The sequence below is a fragment of the Eptesicus fuscus genome, chromosome 4 (genome assembly GCF_027574615.1).
Source record: "Eptesicus fuscus isolate TK198812 chromosome 4, DD_ASM_mEF_20220401, whole genome shotgun sequence".
Lineage (NCBI taxonomy): Eukaryota > Metazoa > Chordata > Mammalia > Chiroptera > Vespertilionidae > Eptesicus > Eptesicus fuscus.
This window is the reverse complement of record NC_072476.1, coordinates 111,746,128-111,772,236: the sequence shown is the minus strand read 5'-3', so window position 1 is coordinate 111,772,236 and position 26,109 is coordinate 111,746,128. Positions and strand designations below refer to the sequence as shown.

Sequence of the window (26,109 nt, the reverse complement as noted above, 5' to 3'; positions counted from 1 at the left end):
CTCGAGCAGCACGCCAGCCAGTATGTCAAAGTAATACCACTTTAACCTAAACAGCACACAGGGATTCACAATCCTAGTCCACTTTTATAATTGAACATTTTCCTAATTAAAATAAATCACATGGAAAAAACTACAATGTCATTCAGAGACGTGCTTTAATTCCTTTACTTAGAATTTATCTGTACCCCTACATTTCATACTTGTCCTATTTCGTGTGTGTGTGTGTGTGTGTGTGTGTGTGTGTGTGTGTGTGTGTTAATCCTCACCCGAGGATATTTTTTCCATTGATTTGTTTAGAGAGAGTGGAAGGGAGAGGGAGAGACAAAGAGAAACATCGATGTGAGAGAGAGACATCGATTGGTTGCTTCCTGCACGCACCTGGACCAGGGCCAGGGAACCTGCAACCAAGGTACATGCCCTTGAGAAGAATCAAACCCAGGACCCTTCAGTCCACAGGCTGACACCCTATCCACTGAGCCAAACCGGGTAGGGCCACACTCATTCTATTTTACTCTGCTTCTTCCCATGTGGACAGAAGCAGAGCAAGCGTCATTGTAACTAGCGGTTCTTGAAACAAGTGGCCCATGGACCCCTGGCGTTACCTGAGACCCTTTCAAGAAATCTGTAAGATCAAATCCCTTTTCACAACAAAAGTAAAATGTTATTTGCCTTTTCACTGTGTTATTTGCATGATGGTTCAAAAGTGGTAGGAAATTGCTGTTTGACAAAGTGTTAAACATTGTGAAGCACATTCGAATAGTTATCACAATTGGCAATTTTCTTAAACATAAGAAAAACACTTTTTGTACCATTTGTAAGTAAAATAAAATGAATTATTCTTTAATGGAGAGAAAAATCACTGGTGTCTGAACATCAGTGAAAGCAGTAGCAACAAATATGCCAGTAGGTACTGTCATCTTTGTGCCCAGTAAAAACACCAGCCAATCGATTTGCTCAGAGATGCTTTTGATGACTTTATTGGAACACTAGCTCCGAGGACGGCTTTGGATATGGTGTGTGATGAAATCGGAAATGCATTTGCCGCAAAGTAACGTGGGAGGGCTGCCTCCAGGGAAGTGCCAGCTGTGAGTTGTTTGCTAAACTAGCCATTTTTTTTTTTTTTCCAGAGAAACAATTTTCACTCGAAAGAAAAACTGACAGATAAACTATGGTTACTTAGACTGGGATAATTGGCAAACACTTTCTCAAAAGTGAATGAAGTGAGCTTACCCCTTAAAGGAAGGATACAACTAAAACATTTTATCCGAAGACACACTCTGAGCTTTCAAGTGAAAATGTGAATTTTGGAAAACTTGTCCTAATGCTGTAGGCTTATTAGTTTCCCAATTCTTAAAAGATGTTTTTAATTTGATTGGTACTGCTATTGATAAATGTGATTTGGGGGGATATTATATGACGTAGCATGTTAAAATTTGGAAAATCGGCATAATTCTGTGAACCAATATAGAAATGGCCAACATATGGTGTTACAAACTCATGCATGCGTAAAAGATTCAAAGTACAAAACAAATCAATGGATTTTAATGCAACAGAAAAGTTCATTGATAGGGTTTCTAACCTCACATTGCAACTAACCTTTAAGAAAATGACATATGACCAATCACAATTATTTGAAAATGCTATTAGAATCATCTTTTCCTTTTCCAACTACTTATCTGTACAAGGCTAGATTTTCTTTATGTACTTCAATCAAAATGACATATTATTAAAGGGAATCCTTGTGCAGTGTTGGAGGGAATGTAAATTGGTGTATCACTATGGAAAAGTGTGGAGATTCTTTGAAAAATTAAAAATAGATCAAGCAATTCCACTCCTGGGTATTTATCTGAAGAAAATGAAAACACTAATTCGAAAAGATATATACAGCCCCATATTCATTGCATCATTATTTACAACAGTCTAGACATGGAAACAAGTGTCCATCAATGGGTGAATTAAAGAAAATGTGGCATACACACACACACACACACACACACACACACACACACACACACATATATGCTTTAATATTATTCATCCATAAAAAAGGAAATCTTGCCATTTGTGACAACATAGGTGGATCTATAAAACAGTTTACTGTGCTACGCATCTAGCTTTATTCAATTTCCATTTCTGATATCCTATTAATCTTGACCTAGCAATTGAAAAAGAGGGATGTGGCCTTTGTGCTTAACGATAACCTTTTCGTTTAAAGAATCCTTTATCGGCCTCCTCTATTCCTTACTTATTCTCTTCTCTTCGTTTTCTTGCGACTGTATTCATTGCCATATCTTTAATTATTACCCGACTGCCAGTGTTCTTGGCCCGCAGGCTGGGTTCCAGACCCACATTTCCAATGGTCTGCTGTGAATTTTCAGCTGCGTAGCTCACTGGCATCTTGCATTCAATATAACTAGAAATGAATTCATCTTCCCATGCATGGATTTATAAACAGAAAACCAAATCACACCAGAAAACGAATGCTTAATCAAATAAGGTATGTTAAGAATTTTGTTGTGTTTTGTTTTACACAATAATGGAAAACTAAAAGTATCTTACCATTTTTTTGGTTCTTACAAATGTCAATTTTGAGTAATATTTCTTTCCAGCATTTCTTCACTTTGCCTTGTTTCACGTGGACCATCCTAGTCATGGTGAAAATGACTGCAGGAATGGAAAATCTGACTTTTATACTATCTATACTAATAAAAGGGTAATATGCTAATTAGATCAGACATCTTCTGGATGTCCTTTTGGACAAAGCCACAGTGGTGGGGGCCAAGGCAGAGGCAGTTAGGGGCGATCAGGCTGGCAGGTGAGGTCAGTTAGGGACTATCAGGCTGGCAGGGGAGGGCAGTTAGGGGCGATCAGGCTGGCAGGGGAGGGCAGTTAGGGACGATCAGGCTGGCAGGAGAGCAGTTAAAGGCATCAGGCCGGCAGGCAGAGGCAGTTAGGGGTGATCAGGCAGGCAGGCAGGCAATCGGTTAGGAGCCAGCGGTCCTGGATTGTGAGAGAGAGGGATGTCCAACTGCCGGTTGGGCCTAAACTGGCAGTTGGACACCCCCCAAGGGGTTCTGGATTGGAAAGGGTGCAGTCCGGGCTGAGGAACTCCCCCCCCCCACATGCACGAATTTTGTGCACTGGGCCTCTAGTTCTGCATATGAATTCTAACAACACAATCTGCTCAACCAAGTATAAAAAACCTCATCTTTTTATCCATCATAAGCCATACCAAATGCTCATTAATCCTGCACATCAGAAAGTACTGCTGTGACATAACACTGAGGTTGTCTTGTTACATTAATTTTCTTGACATATAATTTTCTACACTAAAAAGTACCAATTAAAATTTTTTAAAATTTCAATTACCATGGACATATAAGTGAAATCCTATGGTATTTGTCTTTTCTGACTTATTTCACATAGTATAATGCCCTTTAGGTCCATCCATGTTAACAGGTCACAATTGGCAAGATTTCATCCTTTTTAATACCTAATATTCCATTATACAAATGTAACACTTTTTTATCCATTTGTCTATCAAATACTTAGCTCGCTTCTGAATCTTGGCTATCCTATATAATAAAAGGCTAATATGCAAATAGACCGAATGGCGGAACAACCAGAACAACTGAACAACCGGTTCCTATAACGTGCGCTGGCCACCAAGGGGTGTGCGAGGAACATGGCGGATGTTGGTCGCAGCGGGGTGGTGGAGCAGGTGAGCGGGGGTGCCAGACCAAGGCAGGGCACCGGCCGCTGCCATCGGGGTGAGCCTGTGGTGGTTACTGAAAATTCTTTGCTTCCACGTGCCGCGGTCCCGTCCGGCACTCGCACCTGCTGCCGGTGCCGGCCTCACTTGCACCTGCTGCCAGTGCCTGGCACCAGTCCTGATCACTCGGTGCCATCAGTGGGTGCGAGCAGCAGCTGCCGGCCCTGATCGCCCCCGAGGGCTTCTCCAACTCCCCCTGCTCCTGAGGGGCGACTGGGGCAGCAGCCACCGCTCACACCCACTGACAGTACCGGCCCCACTCACACCCTCTGCTGGCGCGGGCCCCAATTGCTCCATCAGGGAGCAGCGGCGGCGGCGGGAACAGGGCTGCTCGCAGACAGGGGGCGGGGGGGGGGGGGACCAGGGGCCATGGCAGGAGGGGACGGGCGGGGGCACGGAGGATGGGCCGAGACCCGCCCCTGTGCCTACCGCAACCTCCTGGCCCACAGTTCCTTTCAAGGTGCATAAATTCGTGCACTGGGCCCCTAGTTATAAATAACATTGCATAGAACATAAGGGTACATATATCTTTTCAAATTAGTGTTTTGGATTTCTTCAGATAAATACCAACAAGTGGAATTGCTGAGTCATAAATTTTTGAGGAAGCCCCATACTGTTTTGCATAGTGGCTGCACCACTTAATCCCAACAGTGCACCAGGGTGAGGTGTCTTCTCCACATGCTCACCAACACTTGCTGTTTACTGACTATGATAACAGCCATTCTGACAGGTGTGAGATGATTTCGCATTGTGGTTCTTTAATTTATATTTCCCTGGTGATTAGCCACGTTGAACATCCCTTCATGTCAATTGTCCATCTGCATGTACTCTGTGGAGAAATGTCCATTCAGGACCTTCACCCATTTTTATTCAGATGTTTGTTTTTTTTGTTTTTTTTTGGTTACGTTGTATGAATTCCTTATATATTTCAGAAATTTACCCCCTAGCGAATGTATCACTGGAAAATTCTCTTCCACCATTCAGTAGTCTTTCTTTTTGTTTTGTTGATGGTTTCCTTTGCTATACAAAAACTGTTTAGTTTTACTTAGTCCCATTTGTTTATTTTTTCTTTTGTTTCCCTTGCTCAAGGAAACATATCCAAAACAATATTACTAAGAGCGATGTTGAAGAGTTTACTGCCTATTTTTCTTATAGGAGGTTTATGGTTTCAAGTCTTACATTTAAATCTTTCATCCATTTTGAGTTCATCTTTTATATTGCATAATAAAAGTAGTATAGTTACATTTTTTTGAATGTATCTGTCCAGTTTCCCAACACCATTTATTAAAGAGACTGTCTTTAGCCCATTGTATATTCGTGCCTCTTTTGTCACAGACTGACCACATACACGAGTTCATTTCTGGATTCTCTATTCTGTTTCGTTAATCTACATGTCTGTGTTTATGCCAGTACCATACTGTTTTGGTCTCTATAGTCTTGTAGTATAGTTTGATATCAATATACCTACAACATTGTTCTTTCCCAAGATGGCTTTGGAGATTTGGGTGTTTGTGATTCCATGTACATTTTAGGATTACTTGTTACATCTCTTTGAAAAATGCCATTGGCATTTTGAAAGGGATTGAATCTTTGGATTGCTTTGAGTAGTATGGACACTTAAAGATGTTAATTCTTCTTATCCATGAGCATGGTATATCTTTCCATTTATTTGTATCTTCTTCAATGTCTTACAGTTTTCTGAGTACATGTCTTTTAACCCAGTGGTTAAATTTATTCTTAGGTATTTTATTCTTTTTGATGCAAATGTAAATGGGATTGTCTTAATTCCTCTTTTGGATAGTTTGTTATTAGAGTATAAAATGCAACCAATTTCTGAGTATTAATTTTTCATCCTACTACTTTACTAAATTCATTTACTAGTTCTAATAGTTTTTCTTTAGGGTTCTATGTTGTATCATGTAATTGGCAAATAATGATAGTTTTACTTCCTTTTCAATTCAAATATTATTTTTCTTCTCTGCTGTTCCTAAGACTTCCAATAGTATGTTGAATAAACGTGATGAAAGAGGACATCTAGTCTTGTTCCTGATTATAAAAAAAAAAAAAAAAAGCTTTCGGCTTTTAACTGTTGAGTGTTAGCTGTGGGTCTGACATATACAATCTTTACTATGTTGAGGTATGTTCCCTGTATTTCTACTTTGATGAGAGTTAATAACAAATTGATGGACTTTGTCAAATGCATTTTCTATATCCATTGATATTTTTATTCTTCATTACTTATGTGTATCACATTAATTGACTTGCAGATATACCAACCCTCCATGCCAGGAAAAAAATCCCACTTGATCATGGTGTATGATCTTTTTAATGTATTGCTGGATCTGGTTTGCGAATATGTTGCTGAAGATTTGTGTATCCATGTTCATCAAGGATATTGTCCCATAGTTTTCTTTTCTGTAGTGTCTTTGGTTTAGATATGAGGGTAAAGCTGGCCTCATATAATGAGTTTTGGAGCCTTCCCTTCTCTTCACAGTTCTGACATTTTTAAAGAAGGATAGTAGGAATTCCTCTTTGAATGTTGGTAAAATTCACCTGGGAAGCCATCTATCTGGTTCAGGGCTTTTATTTGTTGGAAGTGTCTGAATCCTGTTTCAATTTCATTAGTAACTATTGGTCTGTTCATACTTTGTTTCTTCCTGAGTCAGCCTTGGAAGACTGTATGTTTCTAGGAATTGATCCATTTCTTCCAGGTTGTCTAACTTGTTTGCACTTATTTTTTCATAGTATTTCCTGATAATCCTTTTTGTTTCTGTGATGCCAGTTGTCTCTTATCTTTGAGTTCCATGTGCACTTGAGAAAAATAAGTCTATTTGGTTTAATACATCACTTAAGGCTACTGTTTTCTTGTTAATTTTCTGTCTGGGTGACCTATCCATTGATGTCGATACGGAGTTGAAGTCCCTCACTAGGACTATATTACTGCTGATCTCTTCATGTCCATCAATATTTGCTTTATACGTTTAGGTGCTCCTATGCTGGGTGCATAGATGGTACAAGAGTTGTATCTTCTTGTTGGATTGACCCCTTTATTATTATGAAATGCCATTATCAGTCTCTTGTTATAGCCACTGCCTTAAAGTCTATTTTGTCTGATATAAGTATTGCTACCACAGCTTTATTTTAGTTTACATTTGCATGAATATCTTTTTCCATACCTTTACTTTCCGTCTGTGCGCCTTTCAATCTCAAGTGACTTTCCTGTAGGCAGCAGATGTATGGGTCTTTCATTTATTCGTTTAGCCACCCTTTCTATTGAAGCATTTAGTCCATTCACATTTAAAGTAATTATTGATAGGTATGTAGTTATTTCCATTTTATAAACTGTTTTCTGATGGTTTTTATAGTTTTTCTGTGTTCTTATTCTCTCGCACATTGATGACTTAGCTTCGTGTTTGGATTCCTTTCTTATGTGTCTCTTGTAGACTGATTCAGGTTCAAAGAAGCTTCGAGAATATAAAGTTCTAATTAAAGAAGAGAACTCCAACAGTAACATTTGGATTTAGGTTTATGAGATTGTAATGTAATCACGAAATTTCTCTACCCATGATAAAACAAAAGGTTTTCTAAGACAGCATTTTAACAGTGATGGCTGGTAGTTCATAAATACCATTAACTTGATAATGGCTATAAAAAGCAAGTGCAAAACCTCAATGTAGCAGCTAATTTCAAGCACTCCTTTTTAACAGACTTTAAGTACTGATAATCATCTCAGTCTCTTTATATTAAAAAATTATAACATGTTCCATTTGAGATTAAAAATAAACACCACAAAATGCATCTGTAGTTTAAAGGGAAACTTTATTAGGAGAGTAGAGATGTGCCATGCCTGGACTATAAATACTGCACGGCTGACTTCATTCACAGTCAAGCGGAGAGAGTCAGGCCAATCTATTTTGTGGACACTCTTGTTCTTTTGTTCCAAGAAAAGTTTGCGCCGTAAGACTTGGACTTGGGTTTCGGAACCTTCTTCTCTTCAACGTCATAGCTCCATCCTAGAAAACAAAAAACAGACTCACAGGAACAGAATTAAGCAGCATGCCTGAAGAACACAGTGAGCAGAAGCTAATGCTCATAAATTCAAGGTCATTTATCATCAGGAGTACATGTCAACACATCTGAAATATAAATACCTGCTTAGCAATTTGTTCCTGTGACAACAGGATTCAAAATATTGTCTGAGGATGACTTACCATCTCTAAATTAAAGGTGTAACTCAGAACTCAATTTCTCCCTGCTGGAGATTCTTTTCTTCCAAATGCTGTGTGAGAGGACCTGTGCCCTCTGGCCCAGTCTGCCTCCCAACACACATGCTCCTGCCCCATAAGGCGCTGCCAGAGGAACTGAAGGATGAGAGGGTGTGGCCATATTTAGGAACGGGTATTATATGCAAAACATACCCGACAGTCACTTTATGGTTTAGACGGCTAACAGCCAGCCAAGCCCCAGGGAGAAGGACTGTTTTTACTGATGAGAAGGCGGACCCAGCTCTGCGCCCCGCTCTGTTCCTGAGCCAGAGCCAGATGCCGTGAGGTCCCTGCTGGGAGAGGCGGGCTGGTTCAGAGAGAGCCACGGGCGCGGGTGTTCTAGGGCTGCGGAGTGCTGGCTCTCGGGAACTGCGGGCCAGCCTACAGCTGCCGCTGATGGTGACAACAGTAAGCACAAATGCCATTCCAGGGCCTGGGCGGTGGTGAGTGCCCGGGAGAACAAGCAGAGACACATGGAGACCTGCCTTCTCCACATGCCACTCCACAGCCACCGGGGAGGGTGGGCGGGGAGGGTCTTTCCCTCACAATTTTCCTTGGAAAACAACTGTGCTCCCAACGCTGCACAGGGCCTGAGGGTGACCAAGAACAACTCACAGCAGAGACAAACTCCAGTCACCGTCTCCATCCGTCTCCCGTTGCTCTTCTGAACTGACAGGAGCCTGACCGGAGGGTGCACCGCCCCGGGCCTGGATGAACAAGGGTGCTGGTCCCGCCGCACTCCCCAGCACAGCCTTTCCAGGCCGCACTCGGTGCCGGGGGAACATAAAGGCTGCTGGAGCGAGCAGCGGGCTCAGCCAACAAGACAAACAACTGTAAGAACCGCCGCACGGGAAAGGACAGGACACGCTTGTACTGAACGGGACGCTACACAGGCTGTACCGATCTCTCCTACTTCCCATCTGAAACTTGCTCTTAAAAAGAACGAACATCCCGGCTGGCTTGGCTCAGTGGATAGAGCATCGGCCTGCGTACTGAAGGGTCCTGGGTTCGAATCCGATCAAGGGCACATGCCCGGTTGCAGGCTTGATCCCCAGTAGGGGGCGTGCAAGAGGCAACCAATCAATGATTCTCTCATCATTAATGTCTCTCCCTCTCTCTCCCTCTTCCTTCCTCTCTGAAATCAATAAAAAAATATTTTTTAAAAAGGAAAAAACATAATATAACGTGCATGAAATACATGCAGAAATTTAAGAATGGAATTTTCTTTGTGAAATGTTTAAATTTCTGTGAGAATTTCTTTTCTACCCTAAAATAAGGGTGTTTAAAAGAAATAACTGGAACTTGGTTTTCTGAAGGGGACTGTGGGAGAGAGAGATCTACACTCGGAAGCGCGCTCCTGCAAACCACAGCGTGGCTCCCGCGTCTGCGAGCTGCTCCCTGGGACTCTGCGCACCAGCCTCTCCGCCCAGCTGCGCAGGTCAAAGCCCACATCCCAGGGCGCCGCTGCCACTGCCCTGGGACGGCAGCCGCACACAGGGTGCACCCTCCAGCCCTGGCCGCGCTCCGACGACGCCCGGAGCTGTAAGCCCTCCCATCAGAGGAGCGCTCCTGGCAAAGGCCCTCGTGAGCGTCCAGGCGATCTGTGACCCCAGACTGCTCCCCAGAGCACGCCCCAGCATTCTGTCGGCCCTCCGGCCTGAGGTGGGCACATTCTACTCCCTATGACGGGAATGTTTGGTGTATTCTTTTCAAATGCCAACAAAAACCTCTGAATAAACCAGACCGCAACAATTAACTTGTGAATTCCATGTATGAGACAGAAAAGGGAACTAACTCCATTCATTTTCATTCACAGAACCCATGCTATATTCGGTTCAGTAATACAAAAACACAGAGAAACATCCATCAGTGCTTCTACTTGTGAAATACGTCACCTCCAGTAACCCTGGCCCACGGCCTGCGGAAGGTCTTTCTCCTCTCATTACCTGATCCCCAACCCGACGTTAGTTCGCAAGTGAGCAGTTCAATGACTTTTCCTTCCGCCCATTTGTGTACAAAGCAAGAACCACTGCCTAATCCGGCACAAGCTGGCAGACCCGGCACCGCTGCTAGCAGGCGAGGGGCAGGAGAGCAACGACTCTGGGAACCAAGCGAGCTATGTGGGCACTAGGGAGGGTTCAAGACTCCGCCAGGCTGGGTGCCCACATGAGCTCGGGTCAAACAGCATCAACTTAAACTGTAATTTAAGGGGGAGAGCGGAGAACAGCAGCTTTTCAGGAATTGCACTTTAAAATAGTATCTACTATTTGGGGTGGCGGAGGGTGAGGTCCAGAATAATTTGAACGTATCTTAGGTCTTCCTCTTAGAAAATGCAGTGGAGGAGAAATGTGTGTTCTGCATTCACTGGCAAAACAATTTTTTCCATGAAAATGATATGAAATGACTTAAATACGCCAGCAAGGTGAACATGTCGCCCCAGAAACAGGAGGCGAGTGCCCTCTCCCACCTGCCACAGCTGCGGCCCTCAAAGGAGTGCGGCCACCGGACACTCCCGCTCTCCCGAAGGCTGCCCCACAGCCCTGCTCCTCCCAGTTCCACATCAAGGATTTGCCACAAACACAAACTGGTTTGTGCTCCAAAAGTACAGTGGAAACTCAGTCCACAGACATTTGAACACACTTTTCTAGAGAAAAAACTGTACAGCAACGCGGTGTCCAAAGCTCCCTCTCAGACTGGTCTGGGGCGCTGTGAGCCTGGGTCTCCAGACCCTCGTTAACCCGGACACCGGGACCTCCCCACCACGCGGGGACACTGTCCCCACAAGGAAGTGACTCTGGCTTCCTTCCAGCGGAGAGTCTCGGGGCTCCCCTCTCCCCGGAGCCCTCGCAGTCAGGGGAACGTTAGCTGGCCTCAGACTGGTGCCTGGGGAGAGTCATGGGAAAAGTGGTGCCTCCACAGAAAACGGCATTGTCCCCAGCGCCCCTCCGGAGCCTCGGCCCCTTCACGGCCTCGGAGTCGCCCTGCAGCTCTCTCAGCTGGAGGCACAAGGAGTCTTCCTTATCCGCAGAGCAGGTATCTGAGACTGACTTCACCTTCTCACCACAATTATTTGCAAGCCCCAACACTGACCACGCTTCCATGGTCACTGGGCATGCAGAGGGCAGTGATCCATCTGCCACCCAACACACGTTCCCAGCTGAGGTCAAGCAAGGTCATGCCCTGCCTGTGTTTCACCCCTCACGCTGCAAACAAGCGTCCTCTGCAGGGCCTCCTTCCAGCCCCAGGGCTCCTCACTTCCGCGCTGCCTGCCGGTGCCGTCGCTGTTTAAACGGGCCGGGAGGGCTGAGACGGGCCGGGAGGGCTGAGACGGGCCAGGAGGGCTGAGACGGGCCAGGAGGGCTGAGACGGCCCGGGAGGGCTGAGACGGGACGGCCCGGGAGGGCTGAGACGGGGCGGCCTGGGAGGGCTGAGACGGCCCGGGAGGGCTGAGACGGGCCGGGAGGGCTGAGACGGGCCGGCCCGGGAGGGCTGAGACGGGACGGCCCGGGAGGGCTGAGACGGGACGGCCCGGGAGGGCTGAGACGGGACGGCCCGGGAGGGCTGAGACGGGACGGCCCGGGAGGGCTGAGACGGGACGGCCCGGGAAGGCTGAGACGGGGCGGCCCGGGAGGGCTGAGATGGGACGGCCCGGGAGGGCTGAGACGGCCTGGGAGGGCTGAGACGGGGCGGCCCGGGAGGGCTGAGACGGGCCGGGAGAGCTGAGACGGGCCGGGAGGGCTGAGATGGGCCGGGAGGGCTGAGACGGGACGGCCCGGGAGGGCTGAGACGGGGCGGCCCGGGAGGGCTGAGACGGGGCGGCCCGGGAGGGCTGAGATGGGACGGCCCGGGAGGGCTGAGACGGGGCGGCCCGGGAGGGCTGAGACGGGCCGGGAGGGCTGAGACGGGCCGGGAGGGCTGAGATGGGCCGGGAGGGCTGAGATGGGCCGGGAGGGCTGAGACGGGCCCGTGTGTCAGAGATGCTTCACTGGGCATGAGTGACAGGCTGTTGGCCACGAGTTCAATGTCTATGAATCAACAATACACTCTTAAACAGAAACACATGAAAACAATGTATTGATTGTTTGACAAAATATTGTGACCCGAGGCTCTCAGGCATGTAAGCCTGTGTTTTCGCAGGAGCAGTGTGCCGGGATTCGCTAATGGAGTGTTTATGGTGACGTACAGAATACAGATACTATGAATAACAGGAATCAACTCTAACCGATAACGTACAGACTCTGTGCTGTCTGGCAACTCTCCCCTCCCCACGCCCTGAAAAAGCAGCTGAGTTTTCATGTGCGATTCATCTAAACATTCTTTAAGTCTATAGAAACCCGAGTGCTGACTTTTCCTTTGAACTGGCCATAGCATCTGTCTGGCTCCCGTTTCACGAGGAAAATAAATTCTTCAGCACATGCTCATTCTATCTGTGCGAGAGCCGTGGCTGTATCTCGGGAACACTCCTTTTCCCCAGTGGGGGCGGGTCTGTGGAGATGCCTCGTGGTCTCCGGCAGCGCCAGGCAGCTCTCCCCAGTGCGGGGCCTCCTCTAAGCCAGGCCCGTCCTCTCTGGCTCCGGGAGGTGAGCACAGGAGAACTTAGCGGACTCTCTGTTTTTCTAACTTTAATTTTGTTCTCTACTACTCCTGGGAATTGGTTTTACAGTCTGATCATTTGATGATTCCTTTCAATAGATTAATGGTTTTAAAGATTCATTCTCTGTTGGGTGAGAAAAAAAACCCCAGAACATCTGGTCTGTTCATCTTTTCTGTCTACTTGAGCTCCAGTAATGAAGAATTTGTACTCCCTGAGAGGAGAACGGTTCTACAGCATGGCCCCGGGTCCATAAGCCTGCGTTTGCTAACTAGTCCATGTAAGTGGAACTATCAGGAGCAACAGTGGCAATGGGGCATAGCTTTGCATGTAAGGTAATGGAATGTGTTTTGTTTACAAGGGAAAAACAGTAAGGCCGTAAAGTGACTGATTGTTCCAGAATGAGGAAAAGGACAAAACCTGAATGGATATAGAAAGTTGTGTATGATTTGCAAAAAGGAAACGTATTTGTCTTAGATTATAGTAAGCTAAAAAGTGTGAAAAGCTATGAATTATGTTAAAATTTTAGCAAAATTGGCTTGATTTTGAAGGGCCTGTTTCACTAGTTTACTGTTTACTGCCTTCACCTACAACGTGAAGGGCTATTCTTCTTGTCTAATCTGCCGAGATTGCGAAGGTTCTGCGGACTACAGGATAACCTCACATGCCAACTTTAAGTCCATGATGACTTACGTAAAAGTTTGGGTTCTGCCCTGGCCAGGTAGCTCAGTTGGTTAGAGCTGTGGTCGGCAAACTGCGGCTCGCGAGCCACATGCGGCTCTTTGGCCCCTTGAGTGTGGCTCTTCCACAAAATACCACGGCCTGGGCGAGTCTGTTTTGAAGAAGTGGCGTTAGAAGAAGTTTAAGTTTAAAAAATTTGGCTCTCAAAATAAATTTCAATCGTTGAACTGTTGATATTTGGCTCTGTGGACTCGTGAGTTTGCCGACCACTGGGTTAGAGTGTCGTCCCCATCCCCCAAGATTGCAGGTTCAATCCCTGGTCAGGGCACATACCAGAATCTATCATGAATGCATAAATAAGTGGAACAACAAATCAATGTTTCTCTCTCAAATCAATTATTTTAAAAAGTTCAGGTTCTTAACAGTCATAATACCTTCTGTTTATATGTTAGCTTTATTGTCACTGAAGTGAGCAGCCAAACACTGTTTCTTGGACACCCATGATCCTATTCCTATGCTAAGTATTCAATCTACTGACAATTTCCTGTCTCCCCCAAACCCCATCCTCAATGTAAAATAGAGGAAAACATCCGGGTATCTCTGAGACTCCCCGAGGGCGCTGGAGAAACCGCACAGGTGTCGCCTGCCGGGCTGCTAGGAAGGCGGTGCTGGAAGTGACTGGGTTCCTGGACACCGGACTCTGGGTGAGCCGCGGGAAGGGAGAGCTTTCTGGTCAGAGGGGATGCCAGCGTCCGAGGCTAATCTGGGGGGACATGCTAGCACCAGCGTCTCGGAAGCCGTGTGCTATGTGCGGGGTGCAGGGAGCTGGCGGGTTCACACCAGAGCCCCGGCGCTGCTCTCCTGGCACCAGACGACACCATAGTCACGCGTCACAACATAGTCACAACTTCAGTGATTTTAAAAATATTAACTTGGCTGCATCTTTCCTTCTTTAGTTTGGATCAGTATATGTCAATAAGGAGAACAAGTATCACTTGTCGATGGAGTTTTATTTTTAGTTGTATATTTCTAGTTAAGTATCGTTAGTATACAACATTAGATTAGTTGTATTAGTTTCAAATGTACAATATTATGATTTAAAATTTCTATACCTTACAATGTGATCACCCACTAAGTCTAGTGACCCTCTGTCACCATGCAAACCTATCACAATATTACCGACCAGAACACCCTCCCCCCGGGCAGCCATCCTTCTGGTCTCTAGGAGTCTGTTTCTGTTGGTTTGTTTTTCCAAGATTCCACACACAAGTGAAATAGATAGCTGTCTTTCTCCGTGTGCCTTATTTCACTTAGCATAATATCCTCTAGGTCCATCCCTGTTGTCTCAATGGTGAGATTTCATTCTCTTTTATTGCTGCACAATATTCCGTGTTCACTGTCCATTCCTCTGTCGATGGGCACCTGGGCTACGCCCACACCTTGGCGCTGTAACAGTGCTGCAATGAGGGCAGGTGCACACATCTTTCTGAATTAGTTTCCCTTTTCTTTGGATAAATGCTCAGAGGTGGAGCAGATGCAGTTTTCTGAGGGTTCTCCATACTGCTTTCCATACTGGATGCACCAATTTGCAGTCCTACCAACACGTGTTGTTTGTTGACCTTTTGATAATAGCCATTCTGACTGGGGGGAGGTTATAGAGTTTTAACAATATATAGGTATTTAGGATCTACTCCACACTTAGTGAATCTCTTTTCTTGGTATTCTTGATATATTTTTGGAATATCCACCCTATATGTTTGGCATATTTATGGTATATTATGTCTCAGGATTATTAAATCATATCTCAAGGGTTTCTTTTTCTATAAAGATTATGTTGCCCGGCCAGTGAGGCTCAGTGGTTGAGCTTCGACCTATGACCCAGGAGGTCACAGTTCCATTCCCAGTCAGGGCACATGCCCAGATGCCCAGGTTGTGGGCTCGATCCCCAGTGGGGGGGGGGGGGGGGGGAGGGGAGTGCGGGAGGCAGCCTATCAATGATTCTCTCTCATCATTGATGTTTCTATCTCTCTCTCCCTCGCCCATCCTCTCTGAAATCAATAAAAATATATTAAAAAAATTATGTTCATCCATTTTATAAATTAGATGACATTCACTGTCTTCTTTGAAAATAGGCTTAAATGATTGTTTGCTGATATTTTGTCCATATATTTTTTGAATGACTTAACTGCATTATTCTTATGAACGCACACATCTGACTTCTGAAATCCATTATTAATGTTAACTATATAGCCACTTTAAGTCTTTTATTTCGTTATTATGTAAGTTTCCACTTTGATTCATACTGGTGCCTGAAGAATACATCTACTTCTTTAGTATAAAATGTGGACTTTTCTAGGTTGAATAGATTTTCCTATTTCTTATATTCACCATAGAATATGTATTAATGAAATATTTAGAATGTACACATAATGTATATCCTTGTATACTGCTAAGTACTCTAGATCAGTGCTGTCCACACATACAATTTAAACTTTTCTAGTAGCCATAATTAAAAATAACTAAAAAGAAACAGGTAAAATTAACTTTAATATAATTTCCTAACCCAATATATATATCCAAAATGTTATCATTTCAATATGTAATCAATATAAAAATTATTAGATATCTTATATGCTTTTGAATACTAAATCTTTGCAATCCAGTATGAATTTTACACCTCAATTCAAACTAGACGTATTCCAAGTGCCTCCCAGGCACATGTGGCTACCACTTGGACAGGAGAGATCCACAAAATTAGTTCTGAAGATCTGCCAGCCCCACAGTACCACAGAAGAAACACTGCGCGAGGGATCTAGAACGTGGCCCTATGCTAGGAGCGGGGCGACTGATCTTGGTCTTGCTGTTTTAACTCTCCCAGGTTTTGGTACACCGACAAGAGTTTGGGACAAACAACAGGTTGGAAACAACGCTGATGTTATATTATAACATGACCAGCTTAAGTGCAGTGAAACATACTCCAGGTGTGAGCCCTTAATACACGCCAATGATTAAAGCTACAAATTAGTTTTAACAGAAAAACCCTGTGGTTGTATTTTACAAACACACTAACCTGTAAGAAATTGCTAATGATTCTCCTACAATTTTCTTTTTTCAGATTTCTAACTAGAGGGATTAACAGTTCTTCTAAAAGACATAGCAAGGGATGAGGACACATATGTAATACCTTAATCAATAAAGAAATTTAAAAATAAAATAAAAAAAGACATAACAAGTAGCCAAATTAAAGTACTTTGTACAAAATCTTAAAACATGATCCGGAGACTCATTTGTGACATCACTCATATTTACTGAGCGCATTAAAGACGAAGATGCGCCAGCCGGGGTGTTTTCCCTGGCGGTGCTTATGATCCAGTCGGCAGGATCAAGTATTCCAGCTGAGTACTAGCACTATGCGCCCTTCACTACTGATCCCCAGAGCCTGGCCACCACTGCCGCACACCACAGGGCTCCCCACGTCTACGGAATAGCAGGCCAGTATGGGAGGTACAAACCACACTGTCAGCTGGAAGGAAGGAGCAGGTTACTGAGAAGCACAGACTAAGGAGAGCGCGCATCCAGTGCGGTGCGGAGGGGGAAGAAAGAGGGTCAGGAAGGCGGTGGCACTTACAATGTATGTGAAGACTGAGCTGGAGTTCACAGGCGGGCGGGTGAGGAGGGAAACATGAGGGAGGCCACAGATGGAGGGAAGCAGATTTGGGGCCAAGTGAGATAAAGCTAGTTGGTGCTTCAGGGCCAAGTCGCTGCTTAGGTTGCGAAGAACTCTGATGATCAGCCGAGCTGGTCTAGTAAGCACAGGCCCTCAAGATGCTTGAAAAAAGAGTATTTCTGGATTTATATAAATGTCAGAGAAGAAAAGTTCTTAGTACTGAGGCAGTGTACGTAACAGTTCAGACCAGGGGTCAGTAACTATTTTCTGTAAATAACCAAACAGGAAATATTTGTAGACTTTGGGGACCATACAGTCTCTATTACAATTATTTAATTCCACTATTACAGCGGAAAAGCAGTCATAGACAATGCATAAATGGATAAATATGTCTGCACTCTGATACAATTTGCTCACCCACTTAAGGGTATGTGATCTTGTTAGTCAATGTTGCTTAACGTCTCTAAAACTTCCGTTTCCTTGAACTGTAACGTGGGTTAACGGTTCCTGCTTCATCCAGTTGTCGTGAGGATTAAGTCAGACTGAAAGCACTCGGCACAGTGTCTCGCTCACAACTCAGTGCTCATGAATGTTGGCTTTGGTGACGACGATGCTCATTACCTGTGTCTGAACATCTCGTTCCTCCCCACGCCGATACTCCACAGTACCATCTTTCGTGCCAAGGGAAATGATGGTCCTGACCTTTTTTATTTTTTAAACCATTTTAAAGTCACGGGAATGAAAAAACTAAAGAGAGGATGAAAGGTAGGTTTTTCATTTTCAGAACAGTCCCCAAGTAAGCAAATTTGTGTGTGTGGCGGTTTTACCCTAACCTCCTATTTCCAGATGCTATTGAAAGGCAAATACTGAACGCTCATACATGGATAAGTTGCCTTATTTTACTATCAACACAGAAACATCTATATCAACAAAAGCACATTCCTCCTCCCCACCCCCGAGTATACGATGAGTAAGGCACTGGGCTAGACAGCAAAGACATACAGGCGGCCATGAGCTGGTTCGTGGCCTTGGCACCTGTACGTCTGCAGCTGCTGAGCATTACCTAAGCCACTTCTCCTTCCCAAGCAGCAGCATGTTTATCAAAGGCTAAGGACAGCGAAGCATGACTCACTGAAGCCTCCTGTGAGGCGGACAATTCCAGAAGGAGCATCCCAGGGGCCAGCCTCCTGAGCCAGCAGTCTTTACATCAGTGCTTCTGAGCCACTTAATGCCTCACCTTCCCGCACACTGGTTCACCCGAAGCTCAGAGCACCAGCACAACATGATGTGAGGGCCGAACCGGTGTGGCTCAGTGGATAGAGCGTCGGCCTGTGGACTGAAGGGTCCCAGGTTCGATTCCGGTCAAGGGGCATGTACATTGGTTGCGGGCACATCCCCGGTAGGGGGTGTGCAGGAGGCAGCTGGTCGATGTTTCTCTCTCATCGATGTTTCTGGCTCTCTATCCCTCTCCCTTCCTCTCTGTAAAAAAGCAATAAAATATTTTAAAAAAATGATGTGAGGTGTGATGGGAGCAGAGATCCATTTACATGTCCATCCCTTTAGCCACTTAAACAAGAGGGCAAATCAGAATGGAGGGGTTGCTAGGCAATTTGAAAAAGATCCTTCACCCATGATTCTGTACCATTCCCTGGTGCTTGTTTAGAGTCACTGCCATAATAGCTAGAGAAACAGAACGTATCTACTTAAGATATATAATGCTAAACGTTAAATAAATGCGGCAGAACACAAGTACCGTAGTGAATTCAATGGTGAAATAACCATCGAGGACTTTCCCAAGAGATAAGAGTGGCTTCAAATTCTTGAGTAGAGAAATACATTTTAGAAAGTCAGTAATTTCACCAGATATCAAGTGTCCATTATATAGGTTTTGTGCAAAGTAATGGGGACAAAGCAGTGACTAAGACAGATATAAATCCTGCTACCTCGCTTGTTCAATTCCTGATGCACTGTGAGCCTGGAGTTTTATAGGGTACTATCCATTATGCTTTTTCAAGTTATTCTGTCTATTGGCTGTGATAATGTTCCCCAATTTTCTTCCTGGGGAGACAGACATCAGACTGGAAAAGCAGCTGATTTCACAAGCAGCAGTGGCTAGTGCACACCTGCAGTTCACATGACACCTGTAGTCATGTGCCCCTGCGGCCACAGAGACGCTGCGCGAGATGTCCCAGGTCGGCAGGTTTCCTGTTAGTAACCGCACGTTCCGGCCTCAGAGGATGATCTGCTACAGGTAGGATGGGCACCAGCAGAACCGCTTTTGACGAGCTCTCGTCAGTGAAGGGACGTGAACACGGCCCGATGGGCCACCTGGGCCGGGGTCATTCTGAGCTGAAGGCGATCCAGCCCAGCAGAGACCGAAGCACGCCCGCCCCCTTAGCCACCTTCAGGTAGGTGGCCGCGCCCAGAAAGACCGCGATTACCGCAAGCGGCTTTCGTCTGAATGACCTCCCTGCAGGCGGGACAGGCATCTGCTCGTAGAGTCCTGTGAACTACTCTCCTCCCCGCTTGAAGCCCGGCCCTATCCCACTCCTTCGCTCAGGACGGCACAGAAACCTCAACGCAGGACCTGTCCTGGGCCTCACCTTCTAATGGACCCTGTACGTAATGTTCACATCTTTCCCTCCTGTCAGTCTTTCTTATGTTAATTTTAGTATTAGAACCTAGAGAGGCATTTTTTTTCCCTCCCCAACAGTTTAATAAAGACAGCAATGTTCATTTTAAATCGAAATGATATTTTAAAGACTAGGACCACTCTGAGAACAATTATGCCATTAAAAATTGTCAAAATTGCCAAAAAAATTGTTAATCAGGAATTACACTTACGTGATTTTTTAAAAGTTTTGAAAAGTCTACTACTAATAGGATAAATGTATGTACTATTATACAGCTATGTTCTAAGCACTTTACTTTTGCTTAATGCATTCAATCCTCACAATTCCCACTATACACAGGAGAAATGGAAATACAAGGTCTACAAATAGTAAGAGGCCAACATGGATTCACACCCAGGCAGTGTGGCTTCAGATTCCTGGTCATAAGTAAATGACACTAACTTGGGGTGAAAAGCAAATATAAATAACTGAGGTAGTTCTTTCACATTTACATGTCAAATATGTTAGATAACACTGATCATCTTTTACACTTACACTAGAGGCCCAGGGCATGATTGAATCATGCACGTGTAGGGTCCCGTACACGCTTTCGCTTTTGATCGCGGGGGAGCTGGGTGCCTGTCCGCTGGTGCACCAGGCCTTTCAGAAGCCTCCGGCTCGGCGGCCTGGTGCCAGAGCAGACAGGCACCCAGCTCCACCACTTTTTTTTTTTTCCAGGTTTTATAAAATTACATTAAGTGTCTTTTAATGTAAAAATATTTACATTGAACACCCGCCCCCATCCTTGCCCCTTCTCTACAGATCACATCCATTTTTAAATTTTTTCCTTTTTTAAAAAAAAATTTGTTTGTTAATCCTCACCCAAGGTTATTTTTCCATTGATTTTTGTTTTAGGGAGAGTGGAAGAGAAAGGGAGAGACAGAGAGCAACGTTGAGGTGAGAGAGACACATCGATGGGTTGCCTTCCGCTCGAGTCCTGACCAGGGCCCGGGCCGGGGAGAGGCCTGCAATCAAGGTACATGCCCTTGACCAGAATCGAATCCGGGACCCGTTGGTCTGCAGGCTGACGCTCTATCCACTGAGCCACACTGGCCAGGGCCAGATCACATCCTTGATGGGCAGCCGAGGAAGCAAGAGCTCAGCTTTCCTTGGGCCACTCCTCCAGGCGGCTAGGCCCTGGGCAGCGGGGACGGTGGCAATTCTGTCCCTGAAGGTTCAGAGGCAACATGGCCAGCTAAGCACCAGAGCTGGAATGGGACAGCGGCGCCCCAGTTCAGGAAACACAGGACACAGTCAGAGGTGGAAGACATCCTGGGTAAGAGGAACAGAGGAGGTATGAATGAATCTGTGAATCTCAGGCCTCCCCTGCGGCTGCCTGGACCCCAGGCTCCTTTGAATCCAGTTTTTGATGCTGTAGACACAGGCTGTCCAGCTTCTGCAGATCCTCTGAAAGACCGTTCCTAAGATCCTCATTGTTTCTTAGAAATTCTCTCACCGCTTCCAGCCGAGTTAGGATCTCTTCTGGCAACACCTCTTGTTCTTTCGCTTGAAGATAAATCTCTTGAAGTTTTTCCTTTACAAATTCCATTTCAATTTCATGGACTTGGCTCTCACTCAGGTAAATGCCTGTTTCATAGTCACACCCATCTCGATGATCTTCCTCGGGGATGAGGACGGCCCAGTCCGATGTCAACAGCTCTTCTATCCTGGGGTACGCCTCCACAATCTCTGGGATATTACGGAATTCATTCAGAAAATGTTGGATCTTTATCTGGAAATCTCGAAGCCACATAGAAGATACCTTCATCTCTGAAGAGTGCATGATATCGTTACGACACTTAATCACCTCTGTGACTTTCTTTCGATCAACCAGGAAGTGATCGCAGGCGTTGATGAGGTTTAAAAGAGCCACTGCATCACATTCCTCGGGTCCTGCTTTGTCCGCCAGTCCGCGGGGCATGAAGGCCTTGGCCACCTCCCAGGCGTCCGCGGGCCAGCGGCCCGGCCGGCAGTTGCCCCAGTGCACGTCTCCGTTTCTGTTGGTGTGATGTTTCAGGATCTCCGTTTCCACTCCGCGCACACCTGGCACTGAGGCTGGAACTGGCGGCCGTGCGGGCTGCACCTGGAGCCGCCGCGGCAGGTGGTGCCTGGGCCCAGGCCCGGGGCGCAGGCGAGCAGGCCGCGGTGGAAGGCCAGCATCTCCCGGTCCACGAAGCCCTGCAGGCAGCGGCCCGCCTTCACCCAGTTCTTGTACTCGGCGCAGTTGAGGCGAACCGCCAACTCCGACAGCACCATCTCCCGCTCCTGCCGCGGAGGCCACGGGGGCGGGGCGGGGCGGGCGGCCCCAGCTCCACCACTTTTGATGGTCCGCGGCCGCTGAGGGGGGCTACCCTGCTGTTGAGAGCTCCGCCCCCTGCGCCTCTCAATGGCCAGATCCGTGGCCACTGAGGGGGCCTGCCGCGGACACCCAGCTGCGCCTCTCAACGGCAGGGTAGCCAGGTGTCCGCGGCAGGCCCCTCAGCGGCCGTTGAGAGACGCAGGGGGCGGGAGTCCCGCCCCCTGCGCCTCTCAACAGCAGGGTAGCCCCCCTCAGTGGCAGCGGATCCGTGCCTCTCAATGGCTGGATAGGCCACCCCGAGTCCCGCCCCCAGCCTCCCACCGCCCAATCGTGGGCGTAGCGGAGTGATGGTAATTTACATGTTACTTTATTATTAGATAGGACTAGTGGCCCAGTGCACAAATTCATGCACATTGAAAAAAAATTAATTAGAAGAAATATTTTAATATTGCTATTCGCCTTTTCTCTATAATAGAAGTGTCAACCAAATTCACGATCGACAATGACATTTGGAAACACATGCGTGCAATTGATATGTATCACACATGCACGAGTCAACTTAGCCCTTTATAGATATAGAATAAACCTGCTTAATTAGACCTGATTTCTGATGTAGCTAAACTTATTCCAGCCCAGTGAAGCACCCCAACTTCTCTTTCAGGTAATTGTCAGCAACACAGCAGTAAATACCAATACGAAGCAGATTATTATTACATATGATGCAGGGAGAACAAAGGATAAAATATTTAACTGCAGCAGTGTTTGACTATATTCTGCACAGTGAGAAAACCTGAAGTCATTTTCAAGGTCCACCATTTCTTACTCCTTTTCAGTCGGGTCAAGTTTCTAAGCTTTCTAAATCTCAGTTTTCCGGCTAATGAAAAGAAAATAGGTCCACTGTGTCTCCTATCTACCTACTCCAGGACTTCTGTGAGGATCAAATGAGATGAAGCACAGGAAAATGCTTCACAGACATTTGGTTAAAGTGTAAAATGTTTGCACCTGGCTATAAAGCAAGTCATGTTCCTGGGCTGAAGAAACTGCAAGGAGGCTAGTCACTAGGGAGAGGAAGCTGGGCGTTGCTATGTGACATCATTACCAAGATGGTTGGACACTTAGCATATTAGCCTTTCACACACACACACACACACACACACACACACACACACACACACGGATACTCCCTTATAGTAGACTGCTTAAATAGGTATTATTTCATTCACATAGGTAACTAAATTAGATTACATTCAATCTGACCAACGAGAACATCAGAATGCATTAGGTACAAATGTATAGTAGTGCATTTCAATCCTAAAGAGACCAACAGCAGAGAGCATTGCCAGGTGTTTATTGTGCACTGGACTAGGTGCACCATGAAATAAGACTGCTATTTCAACATGAAATTAATTCAGAATCGTGTAGCTTCAAAGTGGCACACTTAGGATTAGAATTCATACTGGCCTAACTCCAAAGCCTCTTTTCACTACTGTGTTGCATAGCTTAACAACAGAAAGAGGAAAACAGAAGGACATTTTGTATTTTCTTCATGGCAAGATCAACATAAACCAATACAGTCACGAGCCGCTTAACGCTGGGGAGGGATTCCTTCTGAGACACGTGTCGTTGTTAGGCGATTTCCTCACCGTGTGAACATCCCAGAGGCACGTACACAACCTGGATGGTGCAGCCTGCTGCACACCTAGGTGGTATGTGCAGCCAGCCTATTGCTCCGGGGCTGCAAACCTGTAAGCATGTGATCATACTGACTACGGTGGGCACTGTGCCCGCACACAGAAAAGTGCAGTGAAAACACAGTCCGGAAGATACGCAGCCCTCAGCACAGACAGTGCAGAGGACGGGAGTCGTGCCGCGCGGGTGAGCGAGCGAGAGGCCGTGGACATGGCTGTGCACGCCTGCAGACCTTAACAACACTGTGCACTTGGACTAGCGTTATAAAATGATGCAACCAGACGATCAAGAGGGAATGTGACAATGATAACTATTTTGAAATAACTGAAGAGCTATTAGGTGGAATAGGAGACATGGGATTCTGGCTCAAAGTAAGAAAGGCAATGATAAAGAGGTGTCCACACTGAAAGGTTCAATGAGAATGTAACACCAGAGGCCAGAGGTCTGCAGAGGGACGCGTACACAGGGCAGGGGGTGGACAGCAGCTTCCCCGCCTCTTCTTCCGATAGAGCAGTTTGGCTTTCCCAGGTTTTGTGGGTTCCGTGTTAGATTTTTTTTTTCCTTTTTTTTTGGAAGGGGGTGTCCTCCTGCTGTAAAATTCTTAAAACCAGTGGATTAGATAACATTGAAAAATTTATTTCTACTCAAATTCTATATCCCTGACTGGTTCTGATTAATGTTAAGAACATAAACTCGTATCTTCCTTTTATTTGTTGAAGTCCAACAAAAACAGACCAAACATACCATTTTTTTCTGCGAAGGCCATTGCATCTTCTTTGGTACTGAAGGTTAGAACCATGTTGGACAAGGGATCAGCCCTGAAAGAAACAATTTTTTTCCAGGATTTAACATTAAATTTTGGCTGAAAAAACAATTAATAAAAGTAAATATGTTTAGAATATAAACAATTGCTATAATATCAAATAAGTACAGTCTAAATGAGACTGTATATTCTGAAGGGGACCAAAAAGTGTTGCCACCCCAAAATCCGTGCCTTTTGGGATGCTGATTTTAAACTGGTCACTGCAAAACACAGACGCAGACAGAAGCTTTGACCCCTTCCTTCCTGCGTCTGAGATGCAGATGGAGAGGCCCGCTCCCCGGAGGAAGTCCTGGATGTCTGCGTTAGACTGAATCGACTGAGGATGGCGGTGGGAGGGCACAGGTAGGCCTGAGAGCTGATCACCGCATCCCAGCTTCTGGGTCACCTGGCGGGAATTTGTCAGCCATGTTGTTTCACTCTTCCTCAATTACCTGTAAATCACTCACTTTGACTTTGGAAATCTAAGATTCTGTCACCCCTTTTCTCATTTTCCAAAATGACATGTATACCCTAAACTGGCATATTAATAAGTCAAAGGTTCACCAAAAGACATGTACAAGAATCTTCATCTTAGCATTATGCATAATAGCCCCACCAAAAACTAACCAAATGCTATCAGCAAACAGTGCAGTGGATGAATTCTGCATAGAGATGAACACATTAAAATGTCATGTGACTTAACAAAAGATAATCATAGCATTTCAACCACTGGGTATGGACAAAGTTGTTCCTTATAAATTTCTTTAGTCTCTACAAACATGTGATTTACAACAACACTCCATATATTATTCCATGAAATATAAAATCCAAAGATACAAAATACCTGAAGTTGTGCCTATCCTTCATTTTGCCAAGCAAAATGTAACTCTATTTAAATGTCTTTTAACAAGCACTGTCCCAGTCACACGGACGGGAGGAAGGTGGATGTCACCCTTCCTGAGCCAGACAGCTGGAGCGGGTCCCCGTCTTCAGCAGCGCCTGCACACACGGCGTTCCGGAGCCCGGGGGCGGCAGTCTTCCCGCTTTCCGGCTGCTTCTCTAGCAGCAGCAGCTTTTATTCAACCGAGGCAGTCCTGCTGGTTAACATTTGGGCCACATTCCACAGCAGAGATTTAGGTCACTGATTTCACTGGGGCCACAGAATTTATGACCACTTTTTTCCAGCGCACCGCGCATTTATTAGTCACAAATCTCAGAAACTTACAAGTTTCCTTCAAAATAGCCAGTACCCAATCTTAATCTAGTCTTCTCCCCTTACAACAAAAAGAAGTTTTAATTTAAAAGTGAAGTGTTACTAACTATTAACACTATATACCCAGTGCATCTTAAACGAATGCAAACAGCTTGGGAAGTGTGCTAACAGCGCTCACAACATCAGCCATTTGTATCTAATAAAGAGTACTCTGAAAACAACTGTCTATGGTTTATTTTAATACATGAATATTAAACAGGTATCCTATATAATAAAGAGGTAATATGCAAATTGACCATCACACCCTCACAAGATGGCTGCTTACAACCAGGCTGGCAGGGGAGTTAATGAGGGACGACCAAACGACTGAACAAGCAGGCTGCATGGGGCCACCAGGCCGGCAGGGGAGTTAGTGAGGGACGACCAAACGACTGAACAGCAGGCTGCATGGGGCGACC

At 45.6% G+C, this 26,109-nt stretch overlaps 2 protein-coding genes across 2 annotated transcripts in view; both read right to left on the bottom strand.

The window, feature by feature from the left end:
• Positions 1 to 7,572: 7,572 nt before the first annotated feature.
• The window catches only part of NDUFS4 (NADH:ubiquinone oxidoreductase subunit S4), a 73,362-nt gene continuing 54,825 nt past the window's right edge, over positions 7,573 to 26,109 (bottom strand). The window contains exons 4-5 of the mRNA XM_008154800.3: positions 24,381 to 24,454; positions 7,573 to 7,785 (exon numbers count right to left, since the gene is read on the bottom strand). Of these exons, the coding sequence (XP_008153022.2) occupies positions 7,682 to 7,785; positions 24,381 to 24,454 (178 nt within the window). The 3' untranslated portion in view covers positions 7,573 to 7,681. The remainder of the gene's footprint in view (positions 7,786 to 24,380; positions 24,455 to 26,109) is intronic.
• On the bottom strand, positions 20,780 to 21,904 carry LOC103298088 (uncharacterized protein CXorf38-like). The gene is given in 2 exon segments (XM_028130097.2): positions 20,780 to 21,673; positions 21,676 to 21,904. Coding segments are annotated over 2 exon segments (939 nt in total). The 3' UTR covers positions 20,780 to 20,963.